Genomic DNA, 21865 nt, shown 5'->3' with positions numbered 1-21865 from the left:
AGGTTGATGATGCACCTTGAAACACCCCCTCCCCCCAAAAAAAACTTTCTTGCAGAGTCTTCCTCCTGCTGCCTGGTTACCATGGAAGTCATAGCTGATTGAGAAGGAGGAGTCTCTGTCAACATCAGGTCCCCCAGCTGTGGAAGATAGGCCATATCAGCATCCTGAGTCTCATCCCCTCCCAGCTTGTAAGCCAGTGAGAGGCCCTGTAGAGCTGAATTCTCAAGCGTCTGGTGGCTGGGCCTGACTACAGCTTTCCCCACTGACTCATAATCAGTATCACAAGCTATAGCTTCACCCAGATTAGGGCAAAGTCTCACACAGTTTTGTGTAATCAGCATACTCCCAAACGTTGGATAACCCCACACAGTGGTTTTATGTAGAAGTTAAATAGCATAGGATATAGAATCAACCCCTGTGGAACCCCACATTGGGGGGCTCCATAGGGCCAAGCAATACCCCCCAAGCATCACTGTCTGGAAAACCACTATCCAGGTAGGAGTGGAACCACCAAAAGGCGTGCCATCAACTCCCAATGGACAGTCATTTGAGAAGTTTCCCATGATCAATGGTACTGAATGCTGCTAAGAGATTTATTTATTATTTATTTATTTATTAAATTTCTATACCGCCCAATAGCCGAAGCTCTCTGGGCGGTTCACAAAAATTAAAACCATGAAGAGCATAAAAACAACCAACAAATTTAAAATGCAAATACAAAATACAATATAAAAAGCACAACCAGAATAAAACCTCACAGCAAAAATTAATATAGGTTAAAATATGAGATTGAAACAGCAAAGTTTAAATTTAAGTTAAATTAGGTATTAAAATACTGAGAAAATTAAAAGGTCTTCAGCTGGCAACGGAAAGAAAACAATGTAGGTGCCAAGCGAACCTCTCTGGGCAGCTCGTTCCACAACCGAGTTGCCACAGCAGAGAAAGCCCTCCTCCTAGTAGATCAAGGAATATCAACAAGGACACTGTCCTCCTGTCACTTTCCCAGAAAATCAGTCTCATCTAAGACTGCCTGGATCTGGTCAGTGACCACCTGCCTTCCATAAAAGGCTTTCCAACTTCCTCTAAGAATTTTTTGCCACATTTTGTTTCCAAAAAAGCACAGAGTAAGTAAAATGCAGAGGACATTGTGTGCTGAGCAAATGTGAATCTCTAGCATTGTAAGCATGAGTATATGTTTTATTAGGGCAAACAAACCTGAGATGTGATGGGGAAAAGATACAATCTACCAATTAGAAAATCTTTATTGGGCTATTGGGAAGTCCTGGAGGAGAAAAGAGAAGAGAAAGCAAAATAGAAACCTAAAATGGATAGGTGAAACATTGGGCTATTAATAGTAAAGAAAGATAGGGAGTGCAATATACCTCAATAGCCTAATGGCAGATTCCCCCAAAAGGACATTACAAATAATAAATCACTGATGCAAGTTTGCATTATGAGAGTGTAGGCTCATATGTTGAGGTAGAGCCACTTTGGAGTAGAATTAATCCTGTACTGTAAAATTCATTTCTGGGATCCCTGCAGATATTATGAAGGTCTCATAAATGAATCTCAGGTAGAGGAGAGGCTGTTGAGGACAGGACCTGAGGAAGCTTTATTCTAAGAGCTATGAATATGTTGGCTTACTGTGGAGCCATGCAAAAATCCTTTGCAGAGCCATGATGCTAAAAATAAATCTTCCCCAAGTTTGAAATAATTGTGGGTGAGGACAAAGTAGCAGGAGAAATACCCCTTATAATCTATCTTTTGCGGGATGTATGTGTTGGTGTATAGAGCCTAAAATCCACTTCCAATGGACAGCCATTTGAGAATTGTTCTCCTTGGCAATTTCCTGTTCTGTATTGTCCTCCCTCTCCATTCACTAATGTTATATGTTCTAGTAGCTGAGGCAGAATTTATGGAGGTGAAATAATGTATGAACAGGTAGGCCTGTTCATACCACCCAGAGAGCTTCAGCTATTGGGTGGTATAAAAATGTAATAAATAAATAAATAGGCAAGGTAATATTTTTGGGGATAGGTTGATAGTCTTTTAAAATTTATTTTAAAACTAGTTTTAACTAAATAAATTATTAGCTTTGGGGGGTTAAAAGTTAAAATGTTATTTTAAAATCTGGCAGTGAGTTGTATTGGAACTATATTATTAAAATTTCGTTTGGATACTTTTCTTTTATCATAACAACAGTGTGCATACAGGATGAATGGATTAATTCTCCCGTGCAGCTATCTCACAACTAAATAAATGTCTTCCTGACTTTTAGAACTGTGTTAATCCTTGTTCTGTTTATAATCCCTCAACAAGAGCAAGCAAGGTGAATGATCTTAGATCAACATGAGGTATCAGACAGAATCTGGATAATTTATGAAGATTTACCAAGATTAGTCTGTCTGTTTTTAAAGTCCAAATTAGGAGAGTTTGAAGAACTAGTACAAGACTGTCTTTTAAAACTCAAGATAGCATTTTATATGAATCTATAACTATATTATTTGATAATATATCTCACAAGTTCTAAGATCTGCAGCAGATATAACCTGCTCCCCTCTGTTCTTGGGTAGTAACCCAAGATTCGGAATGGCAGAAGTGAAATATTTTTCAATGCTTAATATACCCAAATATCGGCACGTACTAACTCTGGCAAGATTTAATGTCCTGCCATCTACTCTGTTGCAGGAGAGGTTTCAGAAAATTACTTTTCATGATCGCTTGTGTGCATGTGGAAGCAATGAAATTGAATCGGTTGTCCATGTTTTACTCTGTTGTTTTTATACAAAGATTAGAGAGAAATTATTACTTGACACCAGTTTAGAAATTAATGCACTTCTTCATTGCTTCAGGGCCACAGAGGACAGAGACACAATCGAGGCTTTTGCAAAATTCTTTTTGAATGCTATGAGAATAAGGTCTCTTCAGAATTGATTCTGCTGCATACTTTTCAAATCTCTATGTAATTTTGCCCTACTCTCATGCATGTGTAAAGTCTGGTCGATGACTGTAATAAAGTTGATGATGATGTATCTAGAGTTAAAATAGTCCTAAAATAAGTCAACAAAATTACCAACTCATCTTCCAAAGCACCACTTCATTTGGCGAGTAGAGAGAGAGACAGACAGACAGACAGAGAAGAGAAGAGACACGCACACAGAGAGAGAGAGACAGCAAGAGAGATACTATATAGGGAACCCCCGCAACACACCCCTAAAAGTCTTCTGGAATTGTGCTACACCATCATGTAGTGTCATTCCCCAAATCATTAAGTCCTCATTTTCAAAGTGCAAAGCCTGCAAGCTGCTAAGTACAGCCAAACCAGCAGTTGGAATAGCAGCTTCAAAAAATTTTTTTTAAAATTGAAAAATCCACATCATCAAAGTGTAAGTATCCACCCCACCTGAATATTCACATTCACCCCCAGTTTTCAGGAAGGTTTTTCATCTCCCCCTCAATCTATAAACTTCATCCCATATACCTGCTTCCCTCGGATTATCCCCGTAGTGCTAAACTTTCACGGTTGTTGTTGTTGTTTTTGCTACCGGGAGACAGCGATCCTTTGCATACCAGGAAGTGAGTTTAAGGGGGGAAATGTAAAAAATCATTAAAAAATCAACGGATGACCCAATTCAATTCAAATTTGGTATGCTTAAAGCTCTCCCTAATATCTATTACTGTGCCAATTTTGGTGTCTTTATCTTTAAAGCTTATGCAGATGTAAATCCTGCTCCTGCGCCCCAGCAGTGACTCGGAAGATACGCTCAAAATGTAGGGGCTAAATATGGCGAATCTTTTTGCTTTATTGCACAATTAAGGCAGGATGCATGGGAGTACTTCACAATCAAAGCATCTTATAAGGTGGAAAACTTCTGAGTCCTTTGCATGCAATTCAGTGATTGCACAGTATAACGCTGGTGTGATAAAGCTCTATGTTGCAAAAGAAGCTGGGTTGAATGTCAAGCTCTGCCAAAAGCTCCCAACTAAAATCACTCCAATATATCTTCTCTACCCATCCAGGGCAATCAGTTTAATCCAGCAGTACCTTGCCCAAGGGATACTTGTGACCATCAGATAGTTGTTGCAATACTTGGGATCTGGCAAGGCATTCTTTAGGAGTGGCCTCACAACTGCCTCTTTTAAACCAGTTACTTCAACTCCCACCAGAAGGAGGCATTTATTGACCTGATCCATAGTAATCTCCATCACTATAAGGAGGCAACAGGTCAGACTAGATCATGGGAAGCAGGCTCAGAAAAGCCTGAGGTGGCTTCATGCTGAACTGAGATCAGGACCCTGGATCAGAATTCAAGAGCAAGAGTTTCAGGATTGCAGGCTGTAATCCTTTAGCTGAGAACAAGAAAAAAAAAGTTGCCTTAGCAATGGCTTGCTGTAACTGCCAGAGGTTTATAGTTTGGCCTGGAGGACCAAGACAGGGAAAAATATCTGCCTCCCAAGTATGCACTATTCCATTTAAAGAGACATTGTTCTTTAGAGCAACCATAGGGTCTTCATAAATGGTAGAGCTTTGAGCTGCAGGGCTTTGCTTGGGAGTCTTTGTAGGGCATTGTGGTTTTCAGAGGAGTCATTTCTCCAAGTTTGTAGCCCATTTCTCTGAGGGCGTTACTAGATGAGGGTGTAGCGCGCGTTACCTTCCACAGTTGTGTCGAGGCTTCCAGATGACGTTCACCAGGATCCGTCATTATCCTGCGGTGAAGCCTCTTTCTCCCGACTTTAAAAAAGTGAGTTCTAGTGCGCCTTTTCCTGGCGGCCCGCGGTAATTCGGAGTACGTGTGGGAGGATGTGAGGTCACTGCGGTCCGCACTGGTCAGGAAAAGGCGTGCTAAGGGGAGTGGCCAGTGGCTTCGGTCAAGCGCCTCCGCCATTTGCGCCCAGCCCACCAGCTGGGGCAGCGCGGCTTTTTTTTTTTATTTCCACAGTGACAATTTGCGCAGGACCGGAGGACCGGAAAAGTGGCTGGTGTGCTGCTGGGGATGGCTGGGGCATGTGCGCCTGTTTTTTCTACTGCAACCTCTGTGTGGGTCAGTTTTCGGAAAGCCGGGCATCCCACAATCCGCCTTCATGGGAAGTTGGTGACTCCTCGTGGTGGGCAGCCACCATGGCCGCATAATGGCGGTGCTGTACGCTGCCTGTTGGTGTGGGTACCAGGCTGGCAGATGGCAGAGCTGTTTGTGGGGTGCTGCCATGGCTACGGCCAGATGTGGGTTGGCTCCTTGGGATGGGGGAGAGGGCACAGAGGCGGTCATCGGCGGTGACACCTCAGAGGCATGATGGGAGATGTAGGCACAGAGTGCCCATGCAGACGATTGACCTCGGGTCATATTGCACCCGCCACGACCCCCATCAGGAAGTGAGCGCATCAATGTTGACCCTCAACAGCACCAGCAGCACTTCAGCTGGCACTGGCACTGCCGCCGCCGGCTCCGCCGCGGCCAGCGGCAGCATCGCTGACGGCTGCGCAAGTTTGCGGTCTTTCGGACTTGCACAAACCGTGCAGCAAGCGGAAAAAAAAGCCACGGCAATCAGGCCGGTGTGGCTGCACAACCGTGCTCGCGGCGGCAGCAGCACAACCGGCGCAAACTTCCGCCACAAATCGAAGGCAGGTGTGGATCATGAGGCGTCACGGCTGAACGGGAAAAGCCGCTTTCACTGCTCCTCAACGACGGAACACCCGGTAGGTCTAGCAAAGCCCATCTCTAGGCAAAGGCACATTCTCAAGGTTTGTGGGGCCCATAAGAGTCTAGTGTTAGCCGGTCTACATGTGATGGACTGGGTAGTGGATTCAATAAAAGCTTTTGTTGACTTTTATTGTTTTATTGCTATTTTATTGTGTTTATGTTTTTGCTGCTTTTAACATTTTAACTTTTATTATGTATTTTATTGCTGTAAGCAACCTTTCTTCCTTTATGGATTTTTTGTGGTAAGAAAAATATGGAAGAAGTTATAGGAAAACACAGGAGGGTTACAAATGAAAGATGGTGTGATCTGGACTGACTGTAAATGACACAGGCAATTACACAATAAAAGCCTCATCTGGAAACCCCTCCCCACTAGCATTCAGGAATTCATCAGATTCATAAAACTATTTATTACCTTAGCAAACATAGGTACCCAAACTTATGTTGCTAAGGCAATGCAAACATGAGGGTGGAGGGGTTTTACATAGGGGGAGAATTGGTGAATGTGAAGGCTTGCCCGCAGTTCAGTAGAGGGGTCACTGGCAGTCCTGGGAGCCTGCTGAATTTACTTTTCCTTACTGTTCAGAAATGAGAAGGTGCAGTACATTTCTTTCCAGGAGGTGGTATTGATTGGGCCCAGAGGAAGAGATGTGTGGATGGGCATTGAGGAGGGGGAAGGCCCATTGAGACCATCATGCCCTAAGATCCCTAAAACTTGGAACCATCCCTGGCAGAACATAAGAGCCAGGTTGGATCAGACCAAGAGTCCATCTAGTTCAGCATTCTGTTCACACAATAGCCAACCAGCTGTTGATCAGAAATCAGCAAGCAGGCCCTGTGTGCAACAGCACCTTCCCATCCATGTTTCTTAGCAACTGGTGTAAGTAGGCATACTGCCTCTGATGCTGGAGGTAGCACATAGCCATCTAATCTGGTAGCCATTGATAGCCTTCTTCTCCAGAATTTGTCTAATCCCCCTTTAAAGCCATCCAAAGTGGTGGTCATTACTATATCTTGTGGTAGTGAAAGTGTCTTCAAAATGGAAAGAGGTTTCCACTGCTTTGTCTAAACTGATTGTCATGGGAAAGAGGTGCTTAAGAGAAGACTTGATGGATGTGTATTGCTTTACATCCAAGGTTTACTGCACATTTGAGTAGTCATAATTTCCTCCCAGATCAGTTTGGCTAGGGACCCTGGATATTTTTTGTCTTCCCCTGCAGCAATGTACAATAATTGATTTGCTTGATTCATGTGTTCCTATCCATTGTTTGGGTAGCATTTGTATGTTGTATCTTGGTCACTGAATTTCACTCCTGCTTTTTGCTTGTGACAAATTGTGGTTTATTATGCGTTTTATTTTTCTTCCAGTTCTGTGTCTCTGTGATTTTAATCTTGTAATCTATTGCTTTTTGTAACTACAATTATTTTAACAAAAATGAAAGAAAACTGTGAAGTTGTTACTTTAAATGAAGGGAAGACAGGTATTTTTTTATGTGCAAGTATAAGCCATTCTGTTGAAAATATCATGCCAGTGGTGATTTCTTTGCAGATTTATTTTTGTCTTAGATAGAATATACCCAGTTCTTTTCAAATAATTAATCTTGCCAGGTTTCAAACAGGCCATCTGCCTATTCTTAGAACTAGGTCATATATTCTAGTTATATTTAATTATGGGTGTTAGTTTATTTCTCTTGGTCCTTTTGATCCATACAGATTGTTATTCACCTGAGCTGAGGATTTAACTGTTCACAAATTCTCTCTTATTAGTCAGTCATCCTAGCAAGTCAGAATTAGTTTTCCATTCTATATTTAGATGGCTATTAGCTCTCCAGGTAGAAAGAAAATGAAAAATAAAGCTATCAGAGCCCCAAAGACCTGGTTTCTTTTCCTTTCTTTTTTTGCACTTCTTCAAATGTGTCTAATTAGCTGAGGTTATTATTATTATTATTTATTTATATAGCACCATCAATGTACATGGTGCTGTACAGAGTAAAACAGTAAATGTTGTGTTGAATTAGCCCCTCCTATAGATGGAACAACTCCTATCAGCAAAATATGTAGATGTGATTCTTCCTTACCTGCACACCTCAAAATACGTTCCGGAGTATTGGGGGATACACCAATGCAGACTAGGGAGGGGGGAAGGGCTGCAGCAGGGAGAGAGATGGAGGAAAGTCCCATTGCATGAAGGGAAGTGCCTCTGCTCTTCTTCTGTATGGTCACATACTTTAGTCCACCAGGCTTAATAAGCTACATTCACTAGCTTTTGTGCACCTGGGATTTTCCCTCCTCTGGGTGTACTTGCACAGGGTTCTGATGGAGGATCAGGTGCCTTCCAACTAGGAGAGCCTGTGTGTGAAGTCTGTTCCCAATCTGCCAACTTCCACAGGTTTTTTTTTTTTTTTTTTTTGGTGGTCTCCCTTTTTGGTGCACCTGGAGTTTTGCTCCTTGTAACTTCTGCTGAAATATAATGAATGGGTGAAACAGTGCCACTGCTTGGGCATGAGGACTGCAGTGGGACAGGGGACAGGAAGATGGATCAGATTAGGCAGAGTAGTTTAATAAACTATGTATAGTAGCGTACTTGTCCCATCATGTGGTGGGGCATTGTGGACTATTTCAAAAATAAAGAACGTGGTGGCACAAAGAAACCTGTGGAATTTTGCAGGATTAGGACCAGACTTCCCACACAGCCTCTCCTAGTCAGGAGGCACCTGACCCACCATTAAAACCCTCCACAATAACCCTGAAACGATGCACAAAATAGACATTGATGGCTTGGTTGCTTTAACTTTTTCCAATAGGGAAATTGTGCATTTCCCCCCACTGACACTACTGGCTTGGTCTCTTTAACTGCTTAAGCCAGCGAGGAGCAGAGTGGTAGTGGTTTTGACTGTTCTTGTCATACAATTCTGCTAGATGACGCAAACCCAAGATGAGTTAAATAAACTGTGTTGCAGACCATGGGTTATAAGTGTGGGTTATTTTTACCATGAGTTTAAAAAAATCCCTAACAAATGACACAATAACCCACCATGGGTTAATTAAGCCATCGTGAGTTATCCTGACGTCCAAACCCAGTCTATATTTTCTGCAAAGATTTTGAGGAAGACAGATGTCTTGACCATTCGTCTGTACTTATTCTTTTCTATGGTAGGCTCATGATTGAACTCCTGCTAAGACTCTGGATGTGGATAAAAGAAAAAGTGGTATTCAGAACCGCTGTTTTAAGGTTTAGTATTAACTTTCCCCTATATTTCATTTTTTCCAGTCTTGCTTTGCATCCTGAACGAGTATTGGTGGCAACAGGTCAAGTTGGGAAAGAGCCGTATATCTGTGTTTGGGACTCCTACACTGTGCAGACTATATCAGTAATGAAGGATGTTCATACACATGGCATAGCTTGCTTGGCATTTGACGTAGATGGTCAGGTATGTGTATGTGTTCAGTATTCTGTTTTCATCATTCCATGATATATACATTTGCAATAAATTCTGCTGTACAGACTGCCTTTGGAATTGGAATTAGCTTAAATGTTTAATTTCTTACTTCACTGTATAGAGGCATTTTTAAATTTGCCAAGAAGAATTAAGGCCCATTCACATAGCTACAACTGCTCCTGCATCATTCTAATGGGCATCAAACATGTAGCATGTTCTGTGTAGAATTTAGAAATCTGATAGCATCTTTGTGGTAGAGTTTGCTTCTGAATTTTCATAGTGAACTTCACAACTATACTGAACAATCTGGGCTCTACAAAAGTATCTTGAGTCCCCTGAAGCAACACACGTTATAGCAGGTACTCTTGAGTCAGTAAAATCTACCTGTAGTGGAAAGATGATTTTAAGACTGCAGTCCTGTAATGAGCGTTCACACATAACTGATGCCATTTAGGGAAATGAAATTTATGCATAATGATGACCGAAATGTTCTATAGGGTGTCCTTAAAAGCGTTAACCTTCAAACAATTTTATTATTATTAAATCTGTCTGCCCACACATACTTATGTTAGTTTTTGTGGAACACTGCCTGCCTAAAATATAGAAAAAGCCTTTGAAATTCGATTCTTACTCAATGTAGGGCCCTCCGTCCAGCCTATGCCGTGCTGGGCTGTTGCCAGCAGGGTAAAAGGAATAGCAGAGCCTTTGGGGGGGTGTCTATCCTCCATTCATGCTTTTTTCACTAGATGGGTGTCTGAGCCCATTTAGATCACTCACTTGCCTGATGGTGGGGACTAGGGCCAAGAGGCCTTTGGATCTGGTGGATACACAGTTCGGTCTCTCCTCTCTCTCCTTGCACAATGGCATACCCCTCCCTTCTTCTCTGTTCTTTTCCTAAGAAAAGAACCTTGGGAAAATGGGACCTTGAGGAGGAGACATCGCAGAGCTTTTCATTGCAGCTGGCAGGTGGGATTGGAGCGGACTTTAAGTGGGGATCTTCACCTCTGAGGTGAAAGCTCTGTCTATGGTCTCGGAGGGGGAAATTCCCAACATTCTGTGGCCCTTTAGATACTAACTGGATTTGGACAATCACAGTGGGGAAGAGGCCATTGTCACTGCTCCCCGCCCCCGTGTGCTGCACACACAACTGTCATTTGCATTATTCTCCGCGCTGAGCATGGGTTGGCTTGTTGTCCAAACCTGGCACGCACTGGGGATGGGATTGTACCAGCCCTACAAGCCACAATGTGCAGTAGAGTTTGAAGTGTAGTTATGAATCTGCTGTGGTGCTCACCAGGTTGAGGCTGCAGTGTGGGGAATAATACAAATGGCTTTTGCATGAGCAGAATGTGCAGGGGGGGGGGGAGTAGCCATGATTACTTCTTCCCCCACGTCAATCCTCCAAATGCACCCAGTGTCTATGTGGCATAGGATTTCTCTTTTAGTCAAACAGACAAGTCACAAACCTAATCTAAATGTTCATAGAATTCAGGAAAATATATGTCAATGCTATTAAGTTGCAGCTTTTTGCTTGGTTTTATATGAAAGATGCATGATCTTTATGGTATTTAGCTGCCTCTCACTGGCATTCACTGGTCATTAATCCTAATGTGTACTCAAAGCCCTGCAGGGTGGAAATTGAATGGAAAGTATTTGATGTATTATGTTCCACTGTTATTGTTTTTGTATCCTGCTGTTGTAGAAAAATGGAATGTTTTTTTAATGGAATGTAAATGAAATAATAATAATAGCATGAATGTCGGGTAGCTTCTAAACTTTGTTTTTGAGATAGTGTTTAAATCACTCATTGAAACATACGTAAAGAGCATTTTTCAAATGTGACCCAAGAATAAGTAATGCAATGACAGCCCCTCACATTTCTATCATTCCCATATAGCAGTAAATGGGAGGTGTCCCCTATATTGGAGATCTAAACCGGTGCAGAAAATATGCTATGAAAATTAACGAATTGAGAGTGTTGGGCAGTGGGATCGCCTCTGCTGGCTCTGCTCTAAACTTCTATGGATTGATCAAATTGATGTTCATAAGATACAATTAATACATTAAGATTGGGAGTAGGGACAGCATGTGTGACCCTATTTCTTCCCTCACCCTCATTCATGCATGATTCTACATAGCATGTCATCTATTCAGGACTTTAGATCACTATATTCTGGCAGGATCCACTGCCAGTGTCATAGCTGCCTCTGTACAGAAGGTAATGTTATTTAATTACTATACAGTAAGGGTGGGAAAGGTCTTTCAGCCTGAGGGCCAAATTCAATTTCAGAGAAACTGTCAGAGGCTGTATTCCCATGGTGTGTGGGGCCACAGGCAAAGTGGTGAGGCCAATAATAATAATAAAAATATACCAGCATATTATAACGTAAAGGTCTTACTAAGGAGAGGCATTTCAACTTTTCAGAATGAAAAAAAAAATGCTCAAAAGCCAAGAAACCATATGATCAGTGGTTGGGGGAAAGATGAAAGGAGGTATGGCCATCTCGGCAACCCCAATTAAGGACCACAGGAGGATCAGATTTGGTCTCCAGACCTCAGATTCCCTTCCCATACTATAGAAGAAAAATGCCAAAGGGAAACAACACATAGGCCATTTCTACACCTGCCTTCACCCCCCCCCCCCCGGAGATCATCCCTGTGCATCCAAATAGGGGATCCCGGGAGCAGGCAGGGACGATCCCTCCATTTGCATCAGATAATCCTTAGTTGTAGAAAGGGCCATAAAGACCAAATTAAGGGATAGAACGTAAAATTAGAAAGGAAAGGCATGAAAGGAAATTAATTTTCTCAATGGAAGTTTTTGAAAGTGCCTAAGAAACTGAAAATTAAGCAAAATCTTTAAAAGTTCGGTTACTGTATTGAAACCTTATTTTATTCTTGACCTTTGCAAGCCTCTCATTGAGGTGAGTGAATATAATCCTAATTTCTATAAATTAACTTTGGCATGCTAAATTCTTGTTGTTTAAGGACTCAGGTATAGATTTTCAAAGACAATTTTTTCCTATTAAGTACCTAGTTTTAATTGAATATCAGTGAGAAGTAAAAGAAATATCAGACATATAGAAGAAAAAGTCTTGCTGAAGGAGAATAGGTGTGGCTTCTGCAAAGGTAAGTCCTTTCTCACCAATCTTTTAAAGTTTGTTGAGAGAGTGAAAAAGCATATGGAATAGTACCAACCAATAAAGGTAGTTTACTTAGACATTCAAATAGCCTTTGAGAAAAAATCCCTTATCAAAGGCCCTTGAGTAAATTTAGCAGTCATGATATAAGGGGACAGGTTTTCCTATGGATCAGTAACTGGCTAAAAAAAACAGGAAGCAGACAGTGGCCCAGTTCGTGTGACCGCAGGGTAATAAACAAACCATGTTGGATTGTTAACCATTCTGCACATGCTGGTAGTGTGCTGGCTGATTTGTATAATTACCCTCACCAGCACGACTTCTGGTGTCATCAGAATCTGGCAATGGTGGTTTGTTGGAATGGTTAACAAATCACCCAGAACCCATGGCCTGTTGTAGGGTTGCGGGGTATTTTTTTTAACAACACAACAAGTCACCTCACTGGTTTTGGACAAGATGTGAAGCTGCAGGGGCTTGCATTGACAAACTGGTACTTCTGTGAGTCATAGCTCATAGCACCACAGCCACACTGGGGTATGGTGATCATACGAAGGCAGCAAGAATAAATGATAATTTTCACAATGGAAGGAATATGTGCACTGGGCCATATATTGGAACTTATTTTTTCCTCTCTCTCCTCCTCCCCACCCCCAAATTCCAACTCCTTGTTTCGTATAAGAGGCTATTCATGAATTTTCCAAATGGAAAATGTGGCAGATGATTTCAGAAGAGGGTGGAAGCCATGTGACACAAATATAGCCTCCCCTTGTGGTCCTTTAGATCCTTGCCTACGCCTTCAGGGAGATTTTATTTATTTATTATTTATTTATTTATTACATTTTTATACCGCCCAATAGCCGAAGCTCTCTGGGCGGTTCACAAAAATTAAAACCATAATAAAACAACCAACAGGTTAAAAGCACAAATACAAAATACAGTATAAAAAGCACAACCAGGATAAAACCACACAGCAAAATTGATATAAGATTAAAATACAGAGTTAAAACAGTAAAATTTAAATTTAAGTTAAAATTGTTAAAATACTGAGTGAATAAAAAGGTCTTCAGCTGGCGACGAAAGGAGTACAGTGTAGGCGCCAGGCGGACCTCTCTAGGGAGCTCATTCCACAACCGGGGTGCCACAGCGGAGAAAGCCCTCCTCCTAGTAGCCACCTGCCTCACTTCCTTTGGCAGGGGCTCATGGGGAAGGGCCCCTGTAGATGATCTTAAGGTCCGAGCAGGTACATATGGGAGGAGGCGTTCCTTCAAATAACTTGACCCCAAACCGTTTAGGGCTTTAAATGTCAGTGCCAGCACTTTGAATCGGGCCCGGACCTGGACTGGCAGCCAATGAAGTTGTAAAAGGAATGGTGTAATGTGATCTCGCCGGCCAGTCCCTGTTAGTAAATGGGCTGCCCTGTTTTGTACCAGCTGAAGCTTCTGGACCGTTTTCAAAAGCAGCCCCACGTATAACGCATTGCAGTAATCCAAACGAGAGGTTATCAGAGCATGGATAACTGTAGCTAGGTCATCTCTGTCCAGATAAGGGTGTAGTTGGTATATCAACCTAAGCTGATAAAAGGTGCTCTTTGCCACTGAGTTCACCTGTGCCTCAAGTGACAGTTCTGGATCCAAGAGCACCCCCAAACTATGGACCCGATCCTTTAGGGAGAGTGCAACCCCGTCCAGGACAGGGCAAACATCACCTCGCCGGACAGATGAACCACCCGCTAACAGTACCTCCGTCTTGTCTGGATTGAGTCTCAGTTTGTTAGCCCTCATCCAGTCCATTACCGTGCCCAGGCACTGGTTCAGAACAGTCACTGCTTCACCTGGGTTTGATAAAAAGGAAAGGTAGAGCTGGGTATCATCCACATATTGATGACACCTCAGTCCACATCTCCGGATAACCTCCCCCAGCGGCTTCATGTATATGTTAAACAGCATAGGGGATAAAATAGAGCCCTGTGGAACACCATGGCTTAGGAGCCACGGCACAGAGCAATAATCCCCCAGCACCACCTTCTGGTGTCAGCCATCCAAGTAGGAGCGGAACCACTGCAACGCAGTACCTCCAACTCCCAGCTCAGACAACCTATCCAGAAGGATACCATGGTCGATGGTATCGAAGGCCGCTGAGAGGTCCAGGAGAACCAACAGGGACACACTCCCCCTGTCTCTCTCCCAACAGAGGTCATCCCACAGGGCGACCAAGGCAGTTTCCGTTCCAAAACCAGGCCTGAAACCCGATTGAAAAGGATCTAGATAATCCATTTCATTCAAGAGTGCCTGGAGTTGTCCTGCAACCACCCACTCAAGCACCTTGCCCAGGAAAGGGATATTAGCCACCGGCCTGTAGTTGTTAACATCCTTCGGGTCCAGATTAGGCTTCTTCAGGAGTGGTCTAATTACCACCTCTTTTAAAGAGGCCGGCACCACTCCCTCTCTCAAGGAGGCAATTACAACCTCCTGGACCCAGCCGGCGATCCTCTCCTTATTTGATGTAATGAGCCACGAGGGGCAAGGGTCAGGCACACAGGTGGTCGACCGGACTTGGCCAAGCACCTTGTTCACATCCTCGGGCCTCAATAACTGAAACTCATCCAATAAAACTGAACCGGACAGCGCTCCGAACACCTCTACTAGTGGAGCTGCATTAAGTGTGGTGTCCAATTCATGACGAATCTGAGCAACTTTATCTTCAAAGTGCCGTGCAAACTCGTCACAGCGTGCTATTGAGGGTTCAACTATCTCACGTCCTGGCCCAGAGTGTAACAGGCCACAAAACAACAGCAGTACGGTAGCTCCTCTGTGTGACGGATTGTACTGTCTGGCTGGCTTTGAAATGCCCATGCCCTTGAATTATTATCTGGATTGGTGTTTTTCAAAATGTATAGAGCACATTGCCATTTTGAATATTAAAGTCTTTTTTTATTCTCTCTTAACATTTTGGAAACTTTCAGCGTTTGCTTTCAGTTGGTTTGGATTCCAAAAATACAATCTGTGTGTGGGACTGGAGAAAAGGAAAAATGTTATCTATGGCTCCTGGCCATACAGACAGGGTAGGTATAATTTTTAAAAATAGATACACAAGTGGAGTTTGGACTTGTAAAAACTGTTTTCTAGATACTTATTTATACCTTAGAATATATTTTGTTGGCTACATTAAGTTTTTTAAAAAGTGAAATAGCAAAATGAATTTGTAGTTAAAAATGAACTGGGTATTCTTAGAATAAAATAAAGAAGCATCACCATATTTAAGCATAGGATTTTTTGCATATTTTTTTGCAGCCGTTGTTTCTTCATCTGTTTTTCTTTTTAAACAATATACTTTTACTTGATTCAGATGTAAATTATCGGCTTGCGAAACTATCAACCCAAGGATGACCCTTAGGCCTGCACTTTCCTGTTCTCTCTTCATTAGCACACTGATCCTGGTTAGCTTATACTACCATTCCCTGTTACTTACATATGAAATGGGAAACTGGTTTCAAGTCAATTAACTAACCAAGACCTCAAATCATGTTCAAACTCAGTGTCATTATTCATCTCTGTTCTTGCACACTCAAGAGCATAACAATTCCCTTTTTCACTTAATTGATCATTCTATTCTCAATAGTGGTCAGCCAGATGCCTTCAAGCACTCACAAGTTGTAAACATGACAGCCTTTTTCTGTTATTTGGCACTAGTATCTGGTATTGAGCACTACACTGCCTCTATACATGAGATTCCAAGAAATCATCAGGTTTAATAGCTGGGTAACTCCTTATAGAATTTGTCCAAACTAAATGTGTGTAGGATTGCAGGCTTAGACTGAAGTTTTAAGCTCATTTACTTGAAAGTAAGTTCCCTTGAAATCAGTATAACTTCAGGCTGAAGTGTCACATTGAGATCCTCAAACCACTTATTGTTGAGCCCTCCTTTACTGTTGCCATGGATTTCACTGGAGAGAATTTTTGTGAATTTTAGCTAAGTCCTTATTTTGAGAGTGTGTAGAATCTTGTTTGGACTGTTTTGCAACTGAATCTTTTTGCTGTTCTACCCTGCTTGCCAGGCATAAAGCTGGCTTCTATGCCTGGCAAGCAGGATAGAACTGGTTGTATCCCATAAACTAACACAACTTGTCAACACGATGTAAATGCCACTGTACAGTTATACTTTGGAGCATGTGTAGGCTGGAGATAGTCACTATCCCTGCTGTGAGACTCTACTGCCTATTTCTATAGACTGCTATGTGTGCTATATGATCCTGAACTAACTTTCAGAGATGGGAGTAGGACTAACTTCTACTAGGGGTGTTCATAATGGGGAAATTTGGCCCTTTTGGTGCCCAATGGATTCCCGTGGCACCCAGTCTACATTTTTAAATGGTCACATCAGTATTTGTAATATAAATGAGGCTTTCTTGATATATGTTGAGCTACTGTAAAAGATATTAAGTTGCAGTAAAAATTATTTAAAAATCAAATTCTCTTTAAAATTGACAATTCTTCAAGACTTATATAGTTTACCTATGAAATTAGATATATGCTTAGAATAGTTCAGTTTGGTTCAGTGCTTAGAACATCGATCTGTCCAAATCAAACTTCTCTAAATTAAAACTTCGGTGTCAAACATATCTATTGTATTACTGTGAATTGTTGCCATCAGTTCACTACAATAAGTCTACAAATATTTTTGGTGTGTTTAAAATCAGCCTAGGCTAAAATATTTCTAGGAAAACTTTATGTTGTCTTCAGGTTTGGGTTTTTTGCCATTTTCATGCAAATGTATCACATTGCTCTGTTCATAGATTGTTTTAAAAATGACTTTTCAATTAATGTGAAATGAAATTTGATTTCTCTCCCTTCCTCTCCCCTCTAGATATTTGATATTTCTTGGGATTTGTACCAACCAAACAAACTTGTCAGCTGTGGTGTTAAACATATTAAGGTAAGAAAATACGTTTGCATATATTTCTTTCTTTTTTCAAATTATTATAAATTGAACCAGAGTTTTATTAACCCATTAAAGTGTCAGTGTATAATTTCAAGACGCCATCATGTGGACCACAGCTTCCCAGTAAATACCTACAATTCTTAATTATTTGTGCCTTCTTCTCCTCAACTACACTGAGAAAAGCCATGCACTGAATACAGCATATAGTAGTGCCATTTTTCACTATATTTGGAAAATGGTTCTCATACTTTCTACTTGACCAGTGTTTGAGCAGTCATCCCAAAAGCTATTGACTTAAGTAAATGCTGGGAGATCTACATGGATCCCATATTTGGTGTCTAATCTACTTTGAAATATGATGGTCCTTTTCCTGTAGTCCCCTTCCAGCATGTAAACTCCTTTGCTGAGGGAACTGCCCTGGCTGCCTATTTGCTACCAGGCCAGGTTTAAGGTTCTCGTACTAGTGTACAAAGCCCCAAACAACTTGGGATCAGGATGCCTGAGAGAGTGCCTTCTCCCCTATCAACCTGCCCAGTCACTGAGGTCATCTGAAGACATGCTCCTGGTGGTTCCATATAGACCTATTGTGCAATTGGAGTCCACTAGGGGAACAGCCTTCAGCATGGTACCCCCCCTCCTATGGAATTCCCTTCCTCTGGAGGTCAGGCAGGCACCAACTTTGTATTCAAAGTTGAATACAAAGGCTCAGGTGGCCTCGGTGGCACGGAGTGCTTTCTACCAACTCTGGTTGGTGGCCCAGTTACGCCCCTATCTGGACAGGGATAACCTAGCTTCAGTTGTCCATACTTTGGTAACTTCCAAATTAGATTACTGCAATGCCCTCTACATGGGGCAGCCTTTGAAGACGATCCGGAAGCTGCAGCTTGTGCAAAATGCGGCGGCCAGATTGATAGCTGGAATAGGGAGGTTTGAGCATATAACACCAATTCTGGCCCGCTTGCATTGGCTGCCTATATGTTTCTGAGCCCAATTCAAGGTGCTGGTTTTAACCTATAAAGCCCTACATGGCTTGGGACCGCAATACCTGATGGAACGCCTCTCCTGACATGAACCTACCCATACACTGTGCTCAACATCTAAGGTCCTCCTCTGAGTGCCTACTCCAAGGGAAGCTCGGAGGATGGCAACAAGGGAGAGGGCCTTTTCAGTGGTTGCCCCCCCAACTGTGGAATGATCTCCCCGATGAGGCTCGCCTGGTGCCAACATTGTTATTTTTTTCAGTGCCAGGTCAAGACTTTTCTCTTCTCCCAGGCATTTTAACAGCATTTAACAACGTTAAGTTTGTTTTTAATGGACCCCAGAATTGTTGTTTTTAAATGGATGCTGTTGTTTTTATACTGTTTTTTATATTTTTGATGGTTTTTAAATTTTGTATACTTTTAACATTTACCATTTTGAATTGTTGTAAACCGCCTAGAGAGCTTCAGCTGTGGGGCGGTGTATAAATGTAATAAAATAAATAAATAAATAAATATTTCCTCTGGCGCCTCCTGAAAACATCATTGTTCCAGGAAGCCTTCCATTAACAACCAACTGTGGTTTATTTTGCACTTTGTTTCTTTTAAAATGTACTTTTAATTTGTTTTTATTTTTATTCTATTTTATTTTGTCCACTGCTCTGAAATTTTGAATGGGGAGTGGTATATAAATATTGTAAATAAATAAATATATTAGCCTTTGAGCTTGTCAGCGTAGGATATTTATTCTTATTTATAACCTGCTGTCATAGAGTGGGTATTTTTAGGAACCCTGCCCTACCCCACCCCAGAATAGAATAAAATTTCTTCAAATTCATTGGAATGTCTGTATCTTCCCTGACAAATTTAGACCTCAAAGTTAAGTGGCATCAGCTAAGTATTTTAATAAATCTAAAAGATGCTCAGATTTGGCATGCAGTAGGAAGCAGTTTAATAATTATGGTCAGGGTGTAGGGACAACACTGAAAATGCCCTCCCTCTCTCTCTTGCTCTTCCCTTGCTGTCTGCTAATTTAAAACTTCACTATGATATTTTTCCTACACAGAGGCAACTACCATATAAGAAATGTTTGCATTATTATGTATAAAAATTGCACATTATGTATGAATCAGCCCATAATGGATTGAGCATACAGATTTGACTAGGTAATTGTCAGTTGGATTGGTTATGATTGATTTCTAAAGTGACAAAGTGATAATGTATCTGCAACCTTGTTTTTCCATGCAACAGGCTGCTTCCTTAAATATATTTTGGTACATATCGTAACATTGTTTCTTAACTCAGCTAACTATAGGACAATGACATCCTTAAAAATCTGCATTATTTATTAATGTATTTCCTACCTTTTTATTGAAGCTTACAACATAATTAAGACTGCTTATAACATAATTAAAAATAAATTACAAAATGCAACCTAAAGCAGAGCTATAACAACTGATTAAACACAGAACAAAACAGAAATCACAATAAAAATAAAAAACTTCTGTAAATGCCTGCCTAAATGAAATCATCTCTGACCAAAACCAGGCAGGAAACAGTAGTGAGTCTCCAAAGTGGAACAAAGATCTTGGGCAGACTCATATGGTGGAATGTTATTCATTCATTCATTTATTTTATTTACTACATTTGGAATAGTCAAACCTCTCTGGGCAGCTCACAGAAATTAACCCCACCAAATTGCAACATGATAAAATATCTAGGCACCAGGTGAGCCTTTCTGGGGAGGGGGTTCCAAATCCCATATGCCACCTGTGAAAAAGTCTTCTCCTTAGTAGCCGCCCACTTCACCTTATTCAGCCGAGGCACCTGCCAATGATCTTCAGGGCCAGGTTTATATATATGGGAGGAGATGATCCTTCAGATAATCTGGCTCCAAGACTTTTGGGGCTTCAAACATTAATACCAGCACTATGAATTGGGCCTGGAAACGGACTGGAAGCCTGTGCAGAGCACTGTCATAATATAATCTTATTGACCATATTCCATTAACAATCTTGCTGCAATATTTTGGACCAGTTTAAAATTTCCAGGCCATTTTCCAAGGCAGGGCCATTGCAGTAATCCAAATGAGAGGCTACCAGAGCGAGAATAATTTAGCTAGGCTATCTCTGACCAGATACAGTCATGGCTATCTGTGCCTCAGTGACAATGCTGGTTCCAATAGCTCTCCCAAACTATGAATCTGATCCTTTAGAAAGAATGCAACCCCTTCCAGAACAGGTTGAACATCACTTGGCCAGGCAAACAAACCAGCCACTTAACAGTACCACCCATCTTATCTGAATTGAGTCTCAATTTATTGGTCCTCATTCACTCCATTACAGACACAGGCAACTGATTCAAAACACCTATTGTCTCACCCAGATTTGATGAAAATGAGATATAGAACTGGGTATCATCCATATATTGGTGACATCTCAGTCCACATCTCCAAATAACTTCCCACAGCAGTTTCATGTAGATCATAAAAAAAATGAGGGATACAATAGAACCCTATGGAATCCAATAGCATAACTGCCAAGGCACAGAGCAATAATTCCCCAGCACTAACTTCTGGAAGTTGAAGTCAAGTTGTAGAAGCAGTGGAATATTATACCCATTTGGCAGAAAACTGTTTTCAAATATCTGTACTGGTTCATGACTGAAATAAATAAACTGAAACTGTTTTCAAATACTAACACTTAACTAGAAATGCGAAGGAAAATTCCTGACAACCACTGGGAAGTTTTAAATAATATAATATTACACACACACACACACACACCACTCTTCTGATCTATGTTCTCCTAGTATTTTCAAATTAGTCAAAACATTATATGTTAGTTAATCAAGATACCAAGGTACAGGAAACACATGTGCAGCTAGAAACAGCAATTAGATAAGATATATCTTGCTCCCAGATAACGTTCCTGAAAACTGAGCACTAAAGATTGTAATTGAGGTCAAAAGGATCACTGACCAGTTCTGGACTGTGGTCAACAACAAATGCATCCCCATTTAGCCTAGTTACATCTGATCATTAACTCTCCTGTGGCTCTTCTTAATGGCAGTCAAGATACAAAATGGTAATTAATGGTTAATGCTGTAGGGTTTAAGTTAATAAGTGTTCATTCCTGCTAAACTCTCTGCAGCTCAAGCTAGGCTGTTGCATAGTGAAGGCAAACTGTAATAATAGTGATAGAGATATGTCATGGCGAGTGCCTCCTATCCCTTCCCCCCACTGGAGTAGGCTATTGTTGCTTAGTGAAAGAAGGCAGACCGGTTTCCAAAACAGGAAACTCCAAGAGATCTCATCCTTCAATCTGATGTGTGTGAAGAAAAGTAAGTGTTTTGTTATGTTGGATTTTAGCAGTTAGAGCATGTGACAGCAATGGACTTCATTCTTCTTGTACTTGGGGTGATCTGCTATTAGTCACATCCCACACTGATTGTCAGAGAAGGGTCCCTTGTTCTGCCCATTGAATCTTAAGTTTCCTCCTTCATGCTGTCCAGACAGACAGAAGCAGTCTGAAGAGGCAATTGCCACAATTCCCAGTTGATTTTTGGGATAGGTTTTTATGTGTAGATTTTTGGTGGAAGATTCAGCTTTGATTATCATCTCTCTGTGAAATAAAATCTAATGAAAATAGGATTTTCTTGGTAGTGGTGAA

The 21865-nt window shown here is 41.4% G+C and overlaps 1 protein-coding gene across 2 annotated transcripts in view; it reads left to right on the top strand.

Moving 5' to 3' along the window:
* Window positions 1–21865, top strand: part of EML5 (EMAP like 5) — a 129826-nt gene that overhangs the window by 24172 nt on the left and 83789 nt on the right. For both annotated transcript variants that reach the window (XM_063117954.1, XM_063117953.1), the window contains exons 2-4: window positions 8971–9130; window positions 15242–15340; window positions 17143–17211. In XM_063117954.1, coding sequence (XP_062974024.1) covers window positions 8971–9130; window positions 15242–15340; window positions 17143–17211 — 328 coding nt within the window. The remainder of the gene's footprint in view (window positions 1–8970; window positions 9131–15241; window positions 15341–17142; window positions 17212–21865) is intronic.

This window comes from Elgaria multicarinata, chromosome 2 (assembly GCF_023053635.1).
Source record: "Elgaria multicarinata webbii isolate HBS135686 ecotype San Diego chromosome 2, rElgMul1.1.pri, whole genome shotgun sequence".
In the NCBI taxonomy this organism is placed as follows: Eukaryota; Metazoa; Chordata; class Lepidosauria; order Squamata; family Anguidae; genus Elgaria; species Elgaria multicarinata.
The sequence above is the reverse complement of the archived record's forward strand: the minus strand, read 5'-3'. Positions and strand labels throughout refer to the sequence as shown.